This window comes from Accipiter gentilis, chromosome 4 (assembly GCF_929443795.1).
Source record: "Accipiter gentilis chromosome 4, bAccGen1.1, whole genome shotgun sequence".
In the NCBI taxonomy this organism is placed as follows: Eukaryota; Metazoa; Chordata; class Aves; order Accipitriformes; family Accipitridae; genus Astur; species Astur gentilis.
Genome location: NC_064883.1, coordinates 12,546,257 through 12,565,570, shown reverse-complemented (window position 1 = coordinate 12,565,570; position 19,314 = coordinate 12,546,257). Strand labels below are relative to the sequence as shown.

Genomic DNA, 19,314 nt, shown 5'->3' with positions numbered 1-19,314 from the left:
TGAATTGGAATATACAAATGATGCACAGTGCAATTGCTCATCACCCCGCCGATCGACACCCAGTTAATCCCTGACTGATGAACCCCTTGCCCTCACTCCCCCCAGTTTCTATACTAGATGTGGCGTCCCATGGTATGGAATACCCTGTTGGCCACTTTGGGTCAGGTGCCCTGGCTGTGTCCTGTACCAGCTTCTTGTGCCCCTCCAGCTTTCTCGCTGGCTGGGCATGAGAAGCTGAAAAATCCTTGACTTTAGTCTAAACACTACTGAGCAACAACTGAAAACATCAGTGTGTTATCAACATTCTTTGCATACTGAACTCAAAATATAGCACGTATCAGCTACTAGGAAGATGGTTAACTCTATCCCAGCTGAAACCAGGACAGTGGCTAGTCATCTTTTGAATGAGTTGAACTGTGGAAAAATTCACATGAGATCAAGTAAAACCTTGAATTTGTCCTCTGTGTTTCTGAAGTGAAAAACCATAGCCATGTTCGAATAAAGTTTGTTTAGCTATGTTTAATAGTGTATGTGCAAGGTGTTGCGGATGATCCTTGCTCCTTTGTGGGGCTATAATAAATACAAGATTGCCCTGATCATTCATTCTTGTTAGACAGTGTATCTTAGCTTGCTTTTGCTGAAAAAATTACTGATGATTTCTAGGTTCTGACCCTTACAAGCAATGGACATGTGCCTATGACTCCATCAATGTGGCTACTATTTGAGGTACCCATTTAAGAGCTGTTACCCCAGCTACAGTATCCAGAGCTGGTATTCTCTGCCTGAACACCCAGGACCTGGCGTGGAATCTGTGAGTATCTGATGGTATTAGTTAGCATTTTCAAGATACATATTGAATATTAATGGAAATAGATTCCATCATTTATATTAATTTTTCCTTCTAGTTTTTATTTTGATAATAGTGGGATAATTTATTTGGTGGCCTAGCAAATATGCAGTTCAGAAATTTCACCATCAGTGTTTTATTTTCCTATCTTATGCGTAGTGCTTAATCAAAGCAGTAGTGTGGTAGGTTGACCCTGGCTGGATGCCAGATGCTCGCCGAAGCTGCGCTATCGCTCCCCACTCCTCAACTGGACAGGGGGAGAAAAATATGATGAAAGGCTCGCTGGTCAAGATAAGGACAGAGAGATCACTCGGCAACTACTGTCACGGGCAAAACAGACTCAACTTGGGGAAATGAATTCAATTTATTGCCAGTCAAAATCAGAGTAGGGTAATGAGAAACCAAATCTTAAAACATCTTCCCCCCATCCCTCCCTTCTTCCTGGGCACGACTTCACTCCTGAATTCTCTACCTCCTCCCCCCAGCAGCGCAGGGGGATGGGGAATGGGAGTTTCGGTCAGTTCATCACACGTTGTCTCTGCCGCTCCTTCCTCCTCAGGGGCAGGACTCCTCACCTTCTTCCCCTGCTCCAGCGTGGGGTCCCACCCACAGGAGACAGTCCTCCATGAACTGCTCCAATGTGGGTCCTTGCCACGGGCTGCAGTTCTTCATGAACTGCTCCAGCATGGGTCCCTTCTACAGGGTGCAGTCCTTCAGGAGCACACTGCTCCAGCGTGGGTCCCCTATGGGGTCACAAGTCCTGCCAAAAAACCTGCTCCAGCGTGGGCGCCTCTCTCCACAGATCCACAGAGTCCTGCCAGGAGCCCGCTCCAGCGTGGGCTTCCCACAGGGTCGCAGCCTCCTTCATGCACCCACCTGCTCCAGTGTGGGGTCCTCCCCGGGCTGCAGGTGGAGATCTGCTCCACCGTGGACCTCCATGGGCTGCAGGGGGACAGCCTGCCTCACCAGGGTCTTCCCCACGGGCTGCAGGGGAATCTCTGCTCTGGCACCTGGAGCATCTCCTCCCCCTCCTTCTTCACTGACCTGGGGGTCTGCAGGGCTGTTTCTCTCACATGTTCTCACTCCTTTTTTTGGCTGCAGTTTCTGTTGGCACGGGGTGTGGGGGGGTGGGGGTTGGTGGGTTTTTTGGTTGTGGGGGGTTTTTTTTCCCCTTCTTAAATATATTATCCCAGAGGCACTACCACTGTCACTGATGGGCTCAGCCTTGGCCAACAGCAGGTCCATCTTGCAGCTGGCTGGCATTGGCTCCATGGGACATAGGGGAAGCTTCTAGCAGCTTCTCACAGGAGCCACCCCTGTAGCCCCCCCTGCTACCAAAATCTTGCCACAGAAACCCAATACAAGTAGTAAGCCCACTGTCTTATTTTTGTGATGCAAATTTGGCAGTAGCAAGAAGTGAGTAACTTGGCTACTGTTCTCCGACAGCTTTTCAGTAACTGTCACCATCTTTGACACTGTTAAGGACACTGGTTTACATTAGCTTGGCTTTTTGTTTCTCTTAATCATTTGGATCACAGTACTGCTCTTTTAACTTGTTATATATCTATGCTCCATGCAAATTAATTATAAGATGTTTTCTAAAGAATATGGGTTTCCGTGAATAAAAGGGAATTTAGCTGGTCAAGGCACAATGCATTAACTTGAAGTCCAATGTGATCTTTTGCTTTTGCATTTGTTGAGCTGATCCAAAACAGTTGTTACAAGTGTTAGTAAGAAGTGATTCTTTTTAACGTTTGTCAGTCGGTGGTTTTATTTTCAAGCAGCAATATTGCTGTTTCATGTCAAAATTCAATTTTGCAGCGTTCTAATATGTCATCAACATTTCAGACAGTTATAACTGTCTGTGTTAGAGTTGTATGCCATTGGGGTAGGAAGCCTTCAGTGCAAATATCTCCCAGAGAAATCTTGTCAGTAGGAGAATTTAATCAAACAGCATGAGTCCGTACAAGCTGCCCACCTTGGGCGATGAGAATCAGAGGGCTGCTGAGGACATAGAGAAGCAATACAATTTCTCTCAGCAAACAGAAGAGTGTAGAGATGGAAACAGTAGGCAATGAACTGCCCAAATGGAATAGCTGTAAATGAGTAAATAATCTGTTTAGACTGTGCTTGACTAATACTGTGTGAACACGAGCAGGGGATAAAATTGCCTAATCCTTTGGTATATAGACATTTAAGCAAATGGCTGCTAACCTGAAGCATGTGCTTCAGTTAGCGTAATGATAAGGAATTTTAGACTTGGTTGTGATAGGAACTAGCAGATGAGAAGGGATACTCTTTTGTTCTTAATTACATATAGCTAGACTTTTCAGCCAGACTGGGTTATATATACTACTGTAGATATCTGCAATGCAAGCTATGTTGAACTTGGGTGTCACATAATCCTCGCCCTTGTGTATAATTTACATGCTGCTATTTTAAATAGTCTGTTCTCAAACAACATAAAACAAAGCATCCTTGATCCCACCTGGTTTTTGGTGGTGCAGCCCTCTGAAAGCCCTTTCTAGGCCCTTTCCCCCTGCCTTCCCTGGAATAAAGGATGCAGTCAAGGAAAAGGAGCGTAGGCATATGCTGGTGTGCTCAACTGTCATAATAGCTCTTAGAAATTCTGCAGCATAATGATCTTTGCATAAACAAATAAAAATGTTGTAAGGCTGGCAGCACTTATGTCTGACTTGTATCCAGTGCAGTAGTATTTGTGCATTGCACTAAAGGCAATCACAAACAATTCTCAAAAGTGAACAAAAGTTTGCATTTCAAAGCTAGAGGGAAGAAATTTTGGGTTTTTTTCAACTTATCTCTGCTAAAAAAATTGGTTGCTTTCCAATTTGTTTTGCAGGTATGTTGCCAGCTGGATAGAAACAAGGAGATACCAATCCAAAAAGGCTAACTTGACTGTTCTTTTTGACAAGTATATGCCTCCTTACTTAGAACAACTCAGAACAAGATTTAAAACTGTTATTCCTGAGAATAGTGTGGTTCAGGTATGCATTAGGATTATAACTATTTATATTTTAAGAAACAATGTTTCTGAAAGATCCACTGACATGTGGTCCTATGCAGGAGTAAAAATGCTTAAAATTACTGGCTATCTGAAATGCAGGTGAGATGAAATTGAGAGGCTCTTATATATCAAACCTGGACCTTTGTTTTTGGAGACCTACAGAGATTCAGAGGTTTCATACTGCAGCGGTCCATTGTAACATGAAGAAAGGTAGTGTGTTTACGGCACTGCACGTAATTCCCTGACTTTTCAATTCCTGTGTTGCTTCTGTTAGTAATGTCTTAGGTAGCTTGGGGCTAGCCATTTCATCTCTCCATACAAGCATTCTGCCTCTCTCTAATTAAATGCTCACTAAATTAAATGCTCACTAGTTACTCTCATACTCTGATAATGAGGCCCTATGTTATTAAACGTTATTAAAGAATGGAGCTGAGCTCTGTTTGTTTCATACATAAACAATCTGATATTGCACATCCTTGTGTTGACATTTTAAATTTACTTAATATGCCTTGTCATTCTAAACTCTTCTGTTTGCCTGCTTCTAAATAAGTCAATAGGAGAGGAGAAAACTAATTATTGAGTATGAGCGTTAAGAATTTGCCATAATGTACATGCTTGAACTGTGTTGTCTTCATATACTTTGCTTTAAGTAGTGTGGAATGAAGGTAATTTGGTACATTTTATCAGTAGGCCTCTTTTGTGCCTTTGACCTCTGAAAGGAGCTCCTAGACAATATGGAAGCAGAGCAAGGAGCTGCAGTCTCACTACTTAAATTTTAAATACCTTCTTGAGGTCACTGTCACCCTCCTATGGAGTAAGACTCACAGGTCACTCTCTTCACATATTTATTTGTTGCAGAAACTGTTCTCTGCTGCATTGCTTACTGACCCCTGAAAATGTGCCAATGGATTGCCCCAGAGAGCTCTGAGATGTATTTTGTCTTTGCTTGTATTTGGACGTTTGGTGGGGCACTCTTTCAAGATCAGGGAAGTTTATGAAAATGACCACAGTATCTCACTGTGCTTGAAAAACAGATATAATATATATATACACACACACACACACCTACCTACACATTTAAACAGATATAAATACGTATGTGCGTGTGTGTATATATGTATATGCAGGTTTCTCCTCATTAATACTGATGGAGGGGTGCAGAGCAGTGGCCCGTGTGTCTGACTTGTTGGCCTGCTGTACTGTAGCTATCAGAGCTTATCTGTAAATGAGCTAACTTGACCAGAGGGAGCTGACTGCCTGCAGTGCAAGACGGCATGCAGTCTTATTTACCATCCATAGAGAAGCTGTGTTTACTTAGGGAAGTGTTACCAATTGTACTTTTTTATCTACACTAAAGTCCCTGGCAAGCAGTAAAAAGTAGTATGAGAGTCATGCCTACCAGAATTTAAGCATTTAGTAAAGGGCTGGAGAGATGTATGTTTAATCTCACCTGTTGGATTTACACTGAGAAATGTAGATACAAGCAAGGCATTATAATGCATTCCCCTTAGTGAGGGTTTTTTTGTTGTAATGCTACAAAAGGTTTGAAGAAGAAAGTTCTAAAACTCTACAATTACTTGTCAGTGTTTTGCTGAGATAGAGCTTGATTTCTTGAAAAGAATCTAGTCATACTTGCCTCGTAAAGGCTGAAAAATACAGTTGGCTTTACTGCTGCTTGAATTAGATGAAGCCCTTTGTGAAGAAGCAAGTTTATATGTGCGTCATCCATAGGTAAAGGAGCACCTTGCATAAGTTGAAGAATCAGAAGCAACACATCATTGCAACAAGAGACTGGGAAGATCTTTTTGGTCATATTAACATCTGATTTCATGTCCTTCAAAAAGACATGCTGTTCTGTGGACATATGCAGGAAGGTCTTGTCTGAAGGAATTCATCTCTGTGGTCCCACAGTTATATAAATTTAAACTGAATTTAAAAGATTTAGGAAACAAAATATTTGGGCTGGATATGTGGTGGATTAGCTTTGGCAAACAGCCGAACACCAGCCCAGCCGCTTGCTCACTCCCCCTCCTCAGCAAGGTAGAGGGAGAAAATAGGCTGAAAAAGCTTGTGGGTCGAGATGAAGACAGGGAGACTGGTAAGAAGTTACTCTCATGGGCAAAACAGACTCGATTTGGAGAAAATTAATTCAATTTGTTGCCAATTAAAATGGATGCGGGTGGTGAGAAACAAAGGCAAACATTAAACCAAAACCTTTCCCCCTCCTGCCCGCCAAAATCAGCGTCACTCCTTCACTCTTCCACTTGCCCGCTCCAAGCAACATGGGTGGATGGAGGGTTACGGTTGATAGACAGTGGTTTCTCTCTGCCACTCCTTCCTTCTCATGCTTTACCCTTGCTCCAGCATGGGCTCTCCCTGGGCTCCAGTCCTTCAGGGTATATTCACCTGCTCCAGCATGGGGTCATCAGGGGGCTGTAGTGTGGGTATCTGTTCCAGTGATGTGGAGCTCCTCCTCCTCCTCTGACCTTGGTGTTCCACTGTTTCTCAGTCTTTCTGCCCTTTCTTGAATATGTTTTTCCTGAAGTGGCACCAGCTTGGCCAAGGGGCTCTGCAGTGTCCTGTAGTGGGTCTGTTGGAGCTGGCTGGAACTGGCCATGTCCAGCACAGGGCAGCCCCCATCCTCTCCTCACAGGGGCCATCCTGCAGCCCTCTTCTGCCAACATCTTGACACCTGCACTCAACCCAGGATGTCATCAGAAGATGGCCTGTCCTTAGCCCCTTAAACAGCAGAACACTAAGGTATTGCTTTGATGTTCTTGGTTACTTCATCACAGTCTACGTGTATATGCATTTAAAAATAAGATTTATTTGTAAGTCTGTTTTTCATGTGTGTTTCACATGAATGTCTCTATGGAATATGTACTGTAAACAATGCACCATTTTATAGCTTTCAAATTACCAAGCTGAATTCAGCTGCTGGTGGCTTAAGAAGATGAAAGCAGTGAAGTTTCCATCCCAGGGCACAGTGTTCAATTATTACCTTGGTGCAGAGACAAGGAAGTTCCTGCCCTGGGTGGATAAGGTCCTGACTCCTGATGTGGATCCAGGTGCACCTCTGCAAGTACAGTGCACACCTGTGACCACATGCCGAGCATTGCTAGTTGCGGGAAGGTTTTAGGGTCTTGTCATGATTTCTGACATAGTCTTAGATGTCCTGGAAGTAACTCTCTAGATGTGTTTGGATAAATCCCTGCTAACTGGGCCATGTACCTTTAGTTTAGTCTTGAGGATTTAACAATAAAGCAATGCTTTTATTGATTTTTATGTTATTAAAGCACTCCAGAAGACATACCATATTCAATTTGTTAGTGGTTTATACCCTTTTTCCATAGTAGGAGAAATTCAGGCATCAAGTCCATTTAATCATTGAAAATAATGCCCACAGCAACTGTACACCACAAACTGAAGCCTTAATATTTTTCTCTTGCCAGCTTTATGCACACACAGGTATTCTTTTGCCAGCTAAATTCCCTTCGTACTAACTGAATGGGGGAAGCAAATCACTTTATCACCTTTCCGCTATGCTCTTGATCAACTTACAAAGTTAGAATTATGTTTGTGGAATACAAATTGTAGAAGTCGAATATGATAGTATGATATGTATCTGTCAGTGGAGAAGTAGAAAGCATGACCTGTTAATTGTAATTGCCTCAGTTTGGGGGTTTGGTTAGTTTTGCTCTTTTTTCAGTGCGTTTCACAGAATATTCTCAAATGCTTCATGGTACTTTGATTGCATTAACTTGTAGGCCTCTTTCTTTTTAAATCCTTAGATGAGTAGGAATTTTCTTGAGGAGATTATAAATTTGTGGGCATAGAAACATGGAGCTGATGATCAAAAGACATTATCCATTATCAGCTATCCTGTAACAAGTTCTCTTTGATGGTTAATATTTGGTGGGAAAATACAGAGCTTGGAAAAGAAAGTTTTATCAGGCAATAAAGGTTTTAGGTGCTCACAGTAACTAAAGCTAATTTGTTGCCAACTATTTGCCCAGTTTTAGGTATGCTGAAAGCCAGACCAAAAAGCAAATGGAGCTACTACTTGAAAAATTAAACCAACTACCTGTTGCACTAGCCTTTGTTTCTCTACCAGGTTTTGGGAGACTGCCATTCTGTAAAGGTTGAGACGGAACCAATGCATTTCAGCTACAATCCGATTTAAAAATCTTCCTATTAGAAGAAATTGAATACAGATTTTCAGGTAGCACTGCTGTGTAAAAAAGTAATCTAGTAGAACACTCTGTTCTAGTAATTGTATTTGACAATGAGAGAATGGTGTGTCCCATTTCATTGCTTTTTAGAATTCAGTCCTAGCCAGAGGGAGAGACAGAAATTACTGTTTGCTTTTAAAACTAAACTGTGTTGTGCAAGTGTTTGATGGGGTTTTTTTTCCTTTTCAATTTCAGGCAATCTTTGTTCACACATCTGAGACTGCACTTCTCAAATATTTTATTGATTTACTCTTAACAAAAGGCAAACCAGTCACGCTTGTTGGAAATGCCAGAGTAAGTAAAAGTGTTTGTAGGTGATAGGCTTGCTGCTCTCTCTGAAGACTACCTCCTGGATAGCATCCCTCTCAACTACTACACAGTATCAGCAGTGCTTCAGAGTAAGTTCCACACAGATGCAAGAAACCTATCTTCCCTCAACAGCAAAGGTGAAAAATATTACGCAGCTGTTACGATTTCATTACAGCTGTTGGCTACTGCCATTGCCTGAGTCTTCGCAAGCTCCTCGCTTTGCAAAGTGGAAAACTTAGCAAAGTTGGGGCAGGCAAGAGGAAAGGAGGAGGATGAAACTGTGGGGCAAACTGGCACTCACACGGTGCTCCCACAAGTTGCTCTGTGCTTGTGGACAAGAGAAAACTTGGCTTTACTTATGTTAACAAGAAGCTTTGAGCCAGCTTTGGCTAGTGTGGATGTCTCTGCATTGTGCCTGTAGATGTACCAAAAATGACAGTCAGGAGTTGGGCTTGCTTTTGCTGGGCACCATACCATCCCTGAGGAGGGGCAGCGCCTGTCTAGAGAAGTTGGGAGTCTCCATAGGCGAGATGGATGCAGAGCAAAGGAAATGTTAATATAACACACAGAGGGGGCTGTGTGTTGGCCAAAAACGTTATACTGGTGGTAGGTTTTGGAACAAGAGGCGGCAGACAGTCAAAGTAAAATAGACTCATAAAAGCTCTGTGTCTCTGCTTTTCGTGAACACCACAATCAAGGGAGAGCCCAGCTATCAGTGGATATGCCCTCTTTGCCTTCTTTTTTTTTTATCCTTACAGTAACTTGAACTCTTATCACTCTACAGAAAAAATGACATGGCCTATTCACTGTACAGGTTTTCACAGCTGTAAAAAGCACTAAAGAAGTTAATGCACTGGCTTATCGTCTCATATGTCTGGGAGGAAATACAGAAGACAATTTCTCACTTTTAAAAACTTTCCCGAATTTAAGAAGCCTTCAGATAAAATCTTTAGGAGCATTTAAGTTTGCTTGATGCTTAATTTAACTACTTGTGCAATCAAATTTTTAATTTTCTAGCCAAGCTACATTGCTGCTAATGGATCAAATTGTCACTAGGCTTAAAAAATATAAGTATAAATCCACAAATCTCCATTGAGTAAGGTTTTACCCTGTTTTTTCTTTACTATCTTGTGTTGATTTCTTCTCTATTCAGGTCAGATAAGCAAATATCACTTTAAATTTACTTTGTACCTTAGTTTATTCTTTGAAGAGTTTCCAAATTCATGTTAACATAGAATCCTGCATTAACAGAACTTAAGAGCCTTTTTGCCCCTCAAAATGAATGGAGAGATTAGGAGAAAAGAAATCGGCTGTGTGTCAGAGTGAGATCATGAGCTGTTGTAAACTGTCACAGCTCCTTTAATGGGGAATCAGCCTTAAAAAGTTTTCAGGTATTCCTCTGATCAGAGAGGGGGTTTTTTAGCTAATGATTGCCGTTCCAGCAGTAACCATGACAAAGGCACTAGAGCACAAAAGCATAACACTTTCCATTGCAAACAGAAGCTGATGAAAGGAGCTCCTAGGCAGCAAAGGTTGTCTATTCTTCTTGCAGGAAACTTTTTAAATAAACCAAATAGGTAAAGTAGGCATCACAAAGGCTTTCTCTGCAAGTGTATCACATCTACCAACTGTACTGTGGCATAAAATTTGAGATCTTATGAACCTTTAAGGATTTGCCATGAAATGTTAGTAGTATTCCTTCAGATTTTAAGTCAGTGTTGTAGAACATCCACAGCTCTTTCTAAGAAATATTAAGAGATGAACAAAGAAATGGACTCCTCTGGTTGTCTGCAGCTCTTCCTTCTGTTTGCTGCTCTTCAGCCAAGTCCCTCTTTGTTAAATGCTCTGCTAGCAAGTCCCTCTGCTAATCACAGCAGGTGAAGAACTGCGTGATGATTCAGGAAAAATATATTGTGTTCGCCTTCCATTGTGTTTACAACATTTTTTTTGGTGAGCTGTGATGGAATGATTTTGTACTGTCATGTATAGCTCGAAATGACTGCCTCATTATTTTTGTGTTTGTGTGTACCGATGCTTCTTCCTATAAAATGCATTCAAGTGATACACTGAAATGCCTGCCTTATGTGTTTTAGGCTACAGCTCCGAGCAATTGTTTGGAACAATCAAATTGTTGAATTATTTTTTTTTAATGGAAAGAGGCATTCACATCAAATTACACAAATGAGCAATTTAAACTGTCTTGGTTCAAAAAGAAGAGCTTAAGAGCTGAACTTGAGGTACAGTTATTCACTACGTTGCCATGTTCTTTCCATTGTTTAGAGGTTAAAAGATTTTTCTTGCAGATCGTATCACTTTTTAATCTGCAGTATTTTCTGCCAGCTCCCATCTTATCTGTATCTACATAACTTTTTTTGAGGTATCTGCAAGAGTGGGTGAGATTAGCATGTAGTGTTGGGTTTTATTTAGCATTCCCCCAAGGCGTATGACTCATCCACTCTGCCTCTAGAACAGCAGAAAATTTCAAAATGTTACTTGACTTGGAGACAGGTTCTGATGCAAACTAATACTGGTACATTAAGTTTGGGGTCTTCAGTAATACTAAACTCTGGAACAGTGCCATAGAGAAGAAATTTGCATAAACATTTATGTATAATGGAATTTAGTAAAATATATTTCCTTACTGTATTGTAATAATGCAGTATTTTTTTAAAAAAATAGGAGTAATAGATTATAATTGTAGACTTCATTTAAAATTTAGAGAAGGTTAGGATCAAGAAGGAGCATTCCTAATTTGGGGTTTAAAAGTATTGGTATATATGTACCTCAGCTAAAAGAAGAAAGTCTTCTTTTACCTAAGATTTTAAGGTAATTGAGATGCTTTAAACCTTTCATATGCATATAATTTCTGCAAAAAGTTTTTTCCCTCTTGTGGTGGAAAAGCAGGATTAGTGCAGTCATGGCTTCCCCCCCCCCCTCCCCCCCCCCCCCCCCCAATTTATGATTATCCAATTGCAAATATGTTAAGGTTCTACATTTCTGTCTTGTCCTCCAGCACACCTTCACTTTTTATCTGCTTACTTTCCTTCTCCAGTCAGTAACCATCCTTTTAGCTGACTGACTAGATGGAAATGTCTTTGGAAGCCTTTGTTACCTTTCTTGAACTGGCTAGACAATAAACCACTGTTGAGGTTTGCAGATGATTTCATTCACTGTTTGAAGAATCTAAGATGACAACACAACATTCCTTTTGTCCTTATGGAAACTGCTTCCAGTGATACATTTGTTTATACTGCTTTGCCTAAGAAACCAAAAATTCTGCTGAGAGTCAGAACCGTGGCAGTGCTGTGACGTACAGCATTCAGCTGTCATTACGCAAGTGCAGTTTCCATTTCCTACAAGCTTTTGTGAACATGTTACCCAGTTAAAAAAAAAAAAAAAGCCAAGTTCAGAACCATATGCTTACATTTCACTTTTTTCTTTTTTTTTTTAATTATCTAACCTAAAGGATTTTAACATACAGCCTAATACAATGGAAAAAAGAAAGAAGTCTGTAGTCTGCATTTTTTTCCTATTCTACTTATTATACATGGAACTGATAATTTTTTTTTCCTTTATTACATTCCTTTCTTTTTGACAAATATTAGTCTTAAAAAATGTGGGCTTGGTCGTCTCAACACCAATAGCAGGTGTATCCCAAATTCATGACACTATTGACTGGACAAAAAAAAACTAGGCTAGATGCACCAAATTTCTGAGAAATCTTTTTCCTCTTGCCCAGCAGTACTGAGCGAGAAACCTGATGCATATAAAATCTGAATTAAATTCCCTCCTCTGCTGTAAGGGTTGTAACCACCATCTTCCCTAACTGTTTCATAGCCACCTTTGGTTCAAATCCCTGCTGTGAATGAGGCAGAGAGAGCTTTTGAAATTAGGCTGCTCACTGAAGACGAGAGCCCCAGTCACTGGGACATGCTCAAAAGTTTTCCTTGAAGTCAGCCTATTACTGTGGTTTTGTTTTGTGCAAAACATTTATGTGATCATTTAGACAACAAAAATATATGACCTAGGAAGGAAGAGAGATGAGATAGTTAGTGTCCAGTCCTGCTTTAATAAATTTCTGATGCTTTCTGCAGGTTCTTATTTCCATGCACAAAATAGAAACAGTGCAATTAGAAATCAAACTTCCATGGATGTTGAATCCTTTCTTGTGAATCTGTGGAACAGTTCACTAAGTGGCAAATGTTGAGGATCACATCATACCAAGTTTCAAATTTTAATAATGTTTAATACAAGTGGGTTTTTTCTCTATCTTCAAGATGACTTAGCAGTTTTCTGTAGTTATTCTTTCCCTTACAACTCTAAGGGAGGCAGTGCAGTTGGATAAAAATTGTATAAACTGAAAATTTATGTCTCAAGATTTTATAGTTCTGATGAATACATAAGGGTATTTTAATTAATTTGTTCACTGTTGTATTAATTTTGTTTCCTGATGGTCTGCACTCAGCATCATGTGTAACCACCTCATTTTGGGGAATAGGCTGAAATTTAATACAATCAGCTTAATATTCCTTAGTATGGGAGATGCCACGCTAGTTTCCTGATTAAATGATGTTTACAATTCATATTTTTACTTTTTACATATGGTAAACTCCTTGTTTAATTCTTCCCAGAAGAAGAAGAAAATAATCTACTTCACTGCTAAACTTGCTGAGTGCCAGGATACCTGGGGATTTCAGATTCAAAGCATATCAGTTCCAAAGGATGCAGATGGATATGCAGTGAGATTTTCAAAAGCTGTGAAGCAGTCAACCAAATAAATCAAAAAGACTCTTCTGGAATTCAGAATCGCAGTGTGATGTTTTTTCAAAGACACTCTGTGAGTTTCACTGATTACTAAGGACTTCAATAGTTCAAAAACCCTTGTAGGTGGTGAAATGTTTCATAAATTTTAGCCAGCATGATTTTGAATTCTTGATTTTGTTTAGTTTTAGTATTCCTTAGTATGGTAACAATATTTACATATGTTGTGTTACATTTCAGAGATGCTTGAAAAAAAGCTGGAGAAAAAAGCTGGTCATAACTATGGTCCAACAGGAAATAACTACTTACCTATTTTATTGATGATTTGAATATGCCTGAAGTAGATAGATATGGAACGGTTCAACCTCATGTACTGATTCGGCAGCATATAGATCACGGACACTGGTGAGCGTTTACTTCTTACTTAATGTTATCCTATAACTTTTGTATTGTGGGCCATGATGGGATCCCTAAACCACATAAAACAGAAAGCTTCCAGGTGAATTGCTTAAACAGAAAAGCATGCTTTCCCTGGAGGTTAGAAACAGTTTTAGAAGAGAGAAGCAGAAAGTGAAGGGGCTATAGAGACTCTTGGAAGGGAAGTATCCTTCAGCTGCCCATGATGGAACTGCTGGATGTTGACCCCATCAGTTGACCTGATGAGAATAGGGATGTCAGAGACACAGAAACTGATTCCCTAAATTGCAGCTTGCCAGATGTTTAGCCTATACCACCCTCTATCTTTTTATCATCCTGTTAAGTCAGCAGACAAAATCCACAGAAACTTTATGATACTGATTAAAATGAATGCTCTTTCTCTGCTGTGAGAAGAAAACCAGAGAAGATGACTGTTGAAGGATAATTAAGTTGATTTGGGCAATTAAGGTGATTCCCTTCTTACTTTCCAAAGGACAATTTAATTTTTTGGCAGTTAAATATATTAGTATCCTTTCACCAGAGTCTGTGGAGAGAGAAAGTTTTCAGTTTAAAATCAACTGATTAGTGTTTGATTGCGTTCTGTTACAGGCGGATCTATATCTTGTGTAAATACTTCATTGTTATTATAAATGCATATTAGATTCTTGTTCATATACAAGCATATCACTTTTATGTGACATGAAGAAAACATGACATACAAAGAACACATTGTGAATGATCTGGTGAGTAAAGGAGAGAAGTAATAATCAGACATTTAAAAAAAAAAAGAAGAGTTAAATACACATAGCTAGCTGTCTGTGTATTGTCAAAAGGAGGTGCACAGACAGATAGGCAGGGACTCCACACACAAAACCAGCCTACTTCAGTGGTATTAGGAGGCTGAGTGTATCTTCTCAGTTCTGTGCTTCTTCACCATGTGTTCAAGGACTTTACCCATACCCTTAAAACTTTTGTTTCATAGAAGGTTCTTCTTTTCACTGGCATGTATGCTGTGATCTGACTGTAATTGTGACTAAGGTGAGGTAATAACATCTGTACTGTTCTTGCACCTTTTAATGCAGATTCAGTTGAATCTATAAGCTTTTTACTTGGTCATACTTCATCTCATGAAGGAATGATACAAGGCATCAGCTGAATATCTTATAAGGAACAAGACCTAAAGAGAAAAAAGGAAGTGACTGCTCAAATCTGAAGCATCTCTAGCTTGGAGAAATAAATCAGGTCTAATTCAGTGACATGCAAAGCTAACATCTCAAAGCCCTTCTGTTTTCTCCCCAGAGCTATATGCGATTCTAGCCAAGAATCTTTTTGTTTCCTCACAAAGATTTCAAACTTCAGATCTTAGAAGTCCCTACTGCTTAAAACTGTTGATGCTTCTTTCTTTTGAATTGTTTTGAATTGTTTCCTTTGAAACAAAACCAAACTGAAAATTAAAAATCTCCATTTTACAAAACAAATCAAATTAGGAAAAAAGTTGACTATGCTATTCAGGGGTTTTAAACATAACCTTTTGAGAATTCTAAAATAGAGTAAAATTTGTTGCAAATGCAGGGAAAGAAAGAGAATGCATTATACTATGAAGTCCTGGGAAGGATTTGTTGATTTAAGCAGGGAATGGCTGCATTTTTTATGAGTTTTCCTCTTACAGTGTTTTTTTTTTTTGTAAAATGGTACCTGCTTGGCCTAGTTCAGTTGTACACTAACTTCTAAAAAACAAGACTCCGTCTTCAGATTTGGGCAATGGGAACTCAAATTGCCAGCTACTGAAAGCCTCCACTTTTTTTAATTTTATATTTTTTTAAGTGGCCTCCTCTTAATTCACGGGAAGCTGTGTTACCTGGAGAGCCAGAAACAGTATCAATCAGATGATGATGCAAAAAAAGGAGTGAACTTTTAAGCATGCCACATCATCGTCTATAATGATCTTTGCTGGTTTTTTTTTTCTTATTGAGATCTGTTAATTTTGCCTGCTCTTACCTATGATGGTTGTGTGCATTCTCAAACCGATTTGAACTTTCTTTGACCATGTTGTACTCATTCAAGTTTGTTTGGACCCAGTTTCATTAAAAAAAAAGTCTCTCTTTATCATCATCAGAATGTTTTGTGAGAATGTAATATCTTCATTTCAACAAAAAATGTTGAACAAAATATTATGTGATAGAAATTGTGGGGTTTTTCTTAATTTTAAAATGTCAATCCTAATTTGATACTTCCATGGCCATTTGTATTCCAGATTTCCCATAGGGCAGAAATGTCGATTCTTCAACTGAGTTTAAGCCTGGAAAATGTACAGTATTTTGTCACTAATATTAATCAAGCTACATTTTCTTTCTCAGGTATGATAAGCAGAAGCTAACTATTAAAGAAATTCATAATTGTCAATATATTGCCTGTATGAATCTAATTGCTGGCAGCTTCACTCTCAACCCTAGACTCCAGGTATGGTTTGAAGTGTCATATTACAGCAATCCTGTATTTAATGCATTAAATAGTTACTATTTAACTTTTCACTGCAATAGGTAGGAGATGAAAGGGGATAGGAGAAAACAGAGTGTCTGAAACTTAGTACAGGTTCAAAATCCTGCTGTTCTTATAGCTAAACAGAAAGAGACGCACCATATTTATTATGATATTGAGATTCCCCTGAATTTCATATCAATTGCAGTCGTCTCATGTGGTCCTTCACCTGGTAGATGTGCCCTTGGGGCTCGTAGCCAGACATGCAACTGCTGTGGAACTGTATCAAGGATGAGGCTAGAAATGAAGTATATTCTGTGACAAACAAGTAACTGCGTTTTCACCAGGCTGTCTTGTCATTTAATGCTTCATTGATGCTTATCTGCTGCCTGATACTGGAGAATCTTCATCTCTTTTTCCCTTTTCATTTTCAGAGACATTTTGCAGTATTTGCTTTGAACTTTCCTTCTTCAGATTCCCTGTCTACCATCTATACTAATATAGTTTGCTCCCACTTCCAGCAACATGCTTTTACTCCATCAGTAATCAAGAATATTCCAGCCATAGTACAAGCAGCCATATGGCTTCACCAGGTGGTGGTTCAAAACCTCGCACCAACCACTATTAAGCTCCACTATTAAGTTCCGCTATATCTTTAACATGGGAGACCTCTCCAATGTCTTTCAGGTCTATACCATGGGCTAATTTTAATGTTGTTAATACCTAACAACACTCTATTATTGTTGCCTTTTATTATTTAATGAGGTACCTTGGCCTGTGGACTAATGAAGAATAGATGCCCTTTGTACAAAATAGAAGACAGTCCTGAGGTGTCTATGGTCAGGTAGATAAAAGGGGTAGAAAGCTAAGAAAGAAAATATATTTAGTTGAAACAGAGCAATGGTTTGAAAAGTTTGCTATGCTTACTTATTATTTTGAGAAGAGAAGGTCAACATTTGTTCGGAGGGAAGAACAACTTTCTGGAGACTAGGTAGAACAAAACACAGATTGAAGAAGCTCTGAAGTAGGGGCTGAAACCAGTAGTCAAATGCCAGACCTGGGATTAAACAGAAAAATGAGGGAAGAATGTAATATGTTCAGCATATCCTGGTCCCTCTTTTAAAATCAGGTGAGTCTGATCCTGGTTTGGTTTTCCATGCTTTCCTGCTCCTTGGAGTGCAGCTCCGTTCTCTTCCAGAATATTCTTCTTGCCTGCACGCCCCATGGATCATCATGAACTGTTAGCAAGGAGGCAAGGATTTGTCAGGTCTCCTATTGTAACACATACCTTGGTTTGATGGGGACGCACTGGCGCATCATGTATGTTTGTGGCCATCCTGGCATGGAATTTGTTAAGGAAGGAAGTTTGAGGTGAAAGTTGAGAAAGTGCTAGTTTTGTCATGATAAACTGTGTCCTGTTTTCGTGAGTGGTATTGCAAAACATGGCTAGTGAACATGTAAGATCCTGGCAGTGCTGATACTCCCCTGTATCCTGGACTGCACTAGGGCTTCAAACCATAATGAGTCACCTAATTGTGCTAGTCAGTGGAGAGCAGACATTTGTTTCAATTATATTTTGCACGCTCAGTTGGCTGGAGAACTTGCTAATTTATAGACATCCTGATTCATGTTAAAGAATATATAGTTTCAAGTACAATGTGTATTGGGTATTTACTCAGTATTATTAATGTCTTTGCAGAATATCAGTTAGTCTCCCTTAAGAGTGGCCTCTTTTGATGCCAGATGACAGCATTTAAAATAAAAAATAATAATAAAAAAAGTGTGTTATGTTTAGGGCGTTCTGTTTACTACACCCAAGTGTTTACAGCAACCAAATGATCTTTAATCTCTGGCTTCATGAATCAGCACGTGGCTATGGAGATAAACTGGTGGAAAACAAAGACTATAATTTCTTTTTTAAAATTATGATAGACACTATGCACAAGTATTTTGAGGTACATTGGTAGCTTGGAAGTATTTTGCCTAATGCCAGCAAGTTAAGAACTGGGTAGTGAAAGGTCTTATTTACTGGAACTGTAAGTATCAGTAGCACACTATGTTTTCATCCTCAGCCCCCAGTGCAAGCATCTTCCTTACTGAGGAAAACCAGGTGCCAGAGCAAGTGAAAAGGGGAAATCAAGGAAGCTTCCCCTTGAGAAGATTCAGAGGTGATTATTCTTACCTTGACTGTAATGTTTGACCGGTGGAGGACTGTCAAGTATCTGTGTTGCAGTGTTGTTAGTAACTTAAAGCAAACACTTGAGCCTTCTCTAGAACAGGGAGGTAGCAACCTGTCTGCAGACGTGACTCTTCATGTTCTTCACCAATATGTGGAAACAAGCTGCGGTCTTCACTTTGTTTCCTGATTCTGTGCTTCAAACCACAAGAATAATTACTTTAATTTTCCTTTACTAATTGTTGCTTTTGTATTAGTTTTCTTTCCCTGAATAGTTTAACTTGAGTATTAAGTGTGTGTATGTATGTGTATCTATATGCATATGTATTAAAAAAATTGAATTAAGTTATTTTTCAAATAATTTTAAATTGCAGTCTCTCTTTGGGTTTCAGAGCACGTCAGTAAAACAGCATGTACTTTTTGAACTGTGAGCACTGTTGGTTATTCAAATAAAAGTATCTATTATCAGATTTAAACTATTAAAGAGTTAAGATGCTATATATTGCAAGACATACAAAGTAGATATACAGGTTTCATTTTGGTCTTTCTGCTGTACAGGGATGAGGGACAATACACCCATCTGGTCTTCACAGAGGAAACACTGCACTGCAAATACAAACTGGGATACAAGTATGTACCTTTGCCTTGATGTTCTCAGTTAAGTTTTGTTATGTACACCTCTTGTTTCTTTAGCCTGTCATACGTAATGAAATATAGTACCTCTCAGTATTGTTCATTGTATCAGACATGGCACAAGGAACACAAAATAATGTCACAGATTATGTAGTACTATTGCATATACAGTTTCTTCTGGAATTAATGTGTGTTTGTGCCAATACCAAGCTTGAATTAACTAGTGAGGACTACAATATTGTTTCTACTTGCCCTTCAAAAACTCTTCACTTAAAAGCACACTCATTTTGCAGCAGACAAAGCAACAGGAACATGAACTACAGTGAACATATTAAATGCATTTATGTTTGATTTTTAAAAAAGAAAGTAGTTTTCCTGATGGGAGCAGGGAGGGAAGGGAGGGAGTAGTTGAATTTATTTTACAAAAAATGGAAAC

General features: G+C 39.4%; 1 protein-coding gene across 1 annotated transcript in view; it reads left to right on the top strand.

Moving 5' to 3' along the window:
- The window catches only part of DNAH11 (dynein axonemal heavy chain 11), a 151,916-nt gene that overhangs the window by 49,505 nt on the left and 83,097 nt on the right, over window positions 1–19,314 (top strand). The window contains 15 exon segments of the mRNA XM_049798917.1: window positions 664–727; window positions 730–811; window positions 3,708–3,858; window positions 4,735–4,796; window positions 4,798–4,856; window positions 6,779–6,954; window positions 8,300–8,406; window positions 8,408–8,502; window positions 13,415–13,474; window positions 13,477–13,579; window positions 15,949–16,051; window positions 16,504–16,716; window positions 16,718–16,756; window positions 17,865–17,911; window positions 17,913–18,032. Coding sequence (XP_049654874.1) covers window positions 664–727; window positions 730–811; window positions 3,708–3,858; window positions 4,735–4,796; window positions 4,798–4,856; window positions 6,779–6,954; window positions 8,300–8,406; window positions 8,408–8,502; window positions 13,415–13,474; window positions 13,477–13,579; window positions 15,949–16,051; window positions 16,504–16,716; window positions 16,718–16,756; window positions 17,865–17,911; window positions 17,913–18,032 — 1,481 coding nt within the window.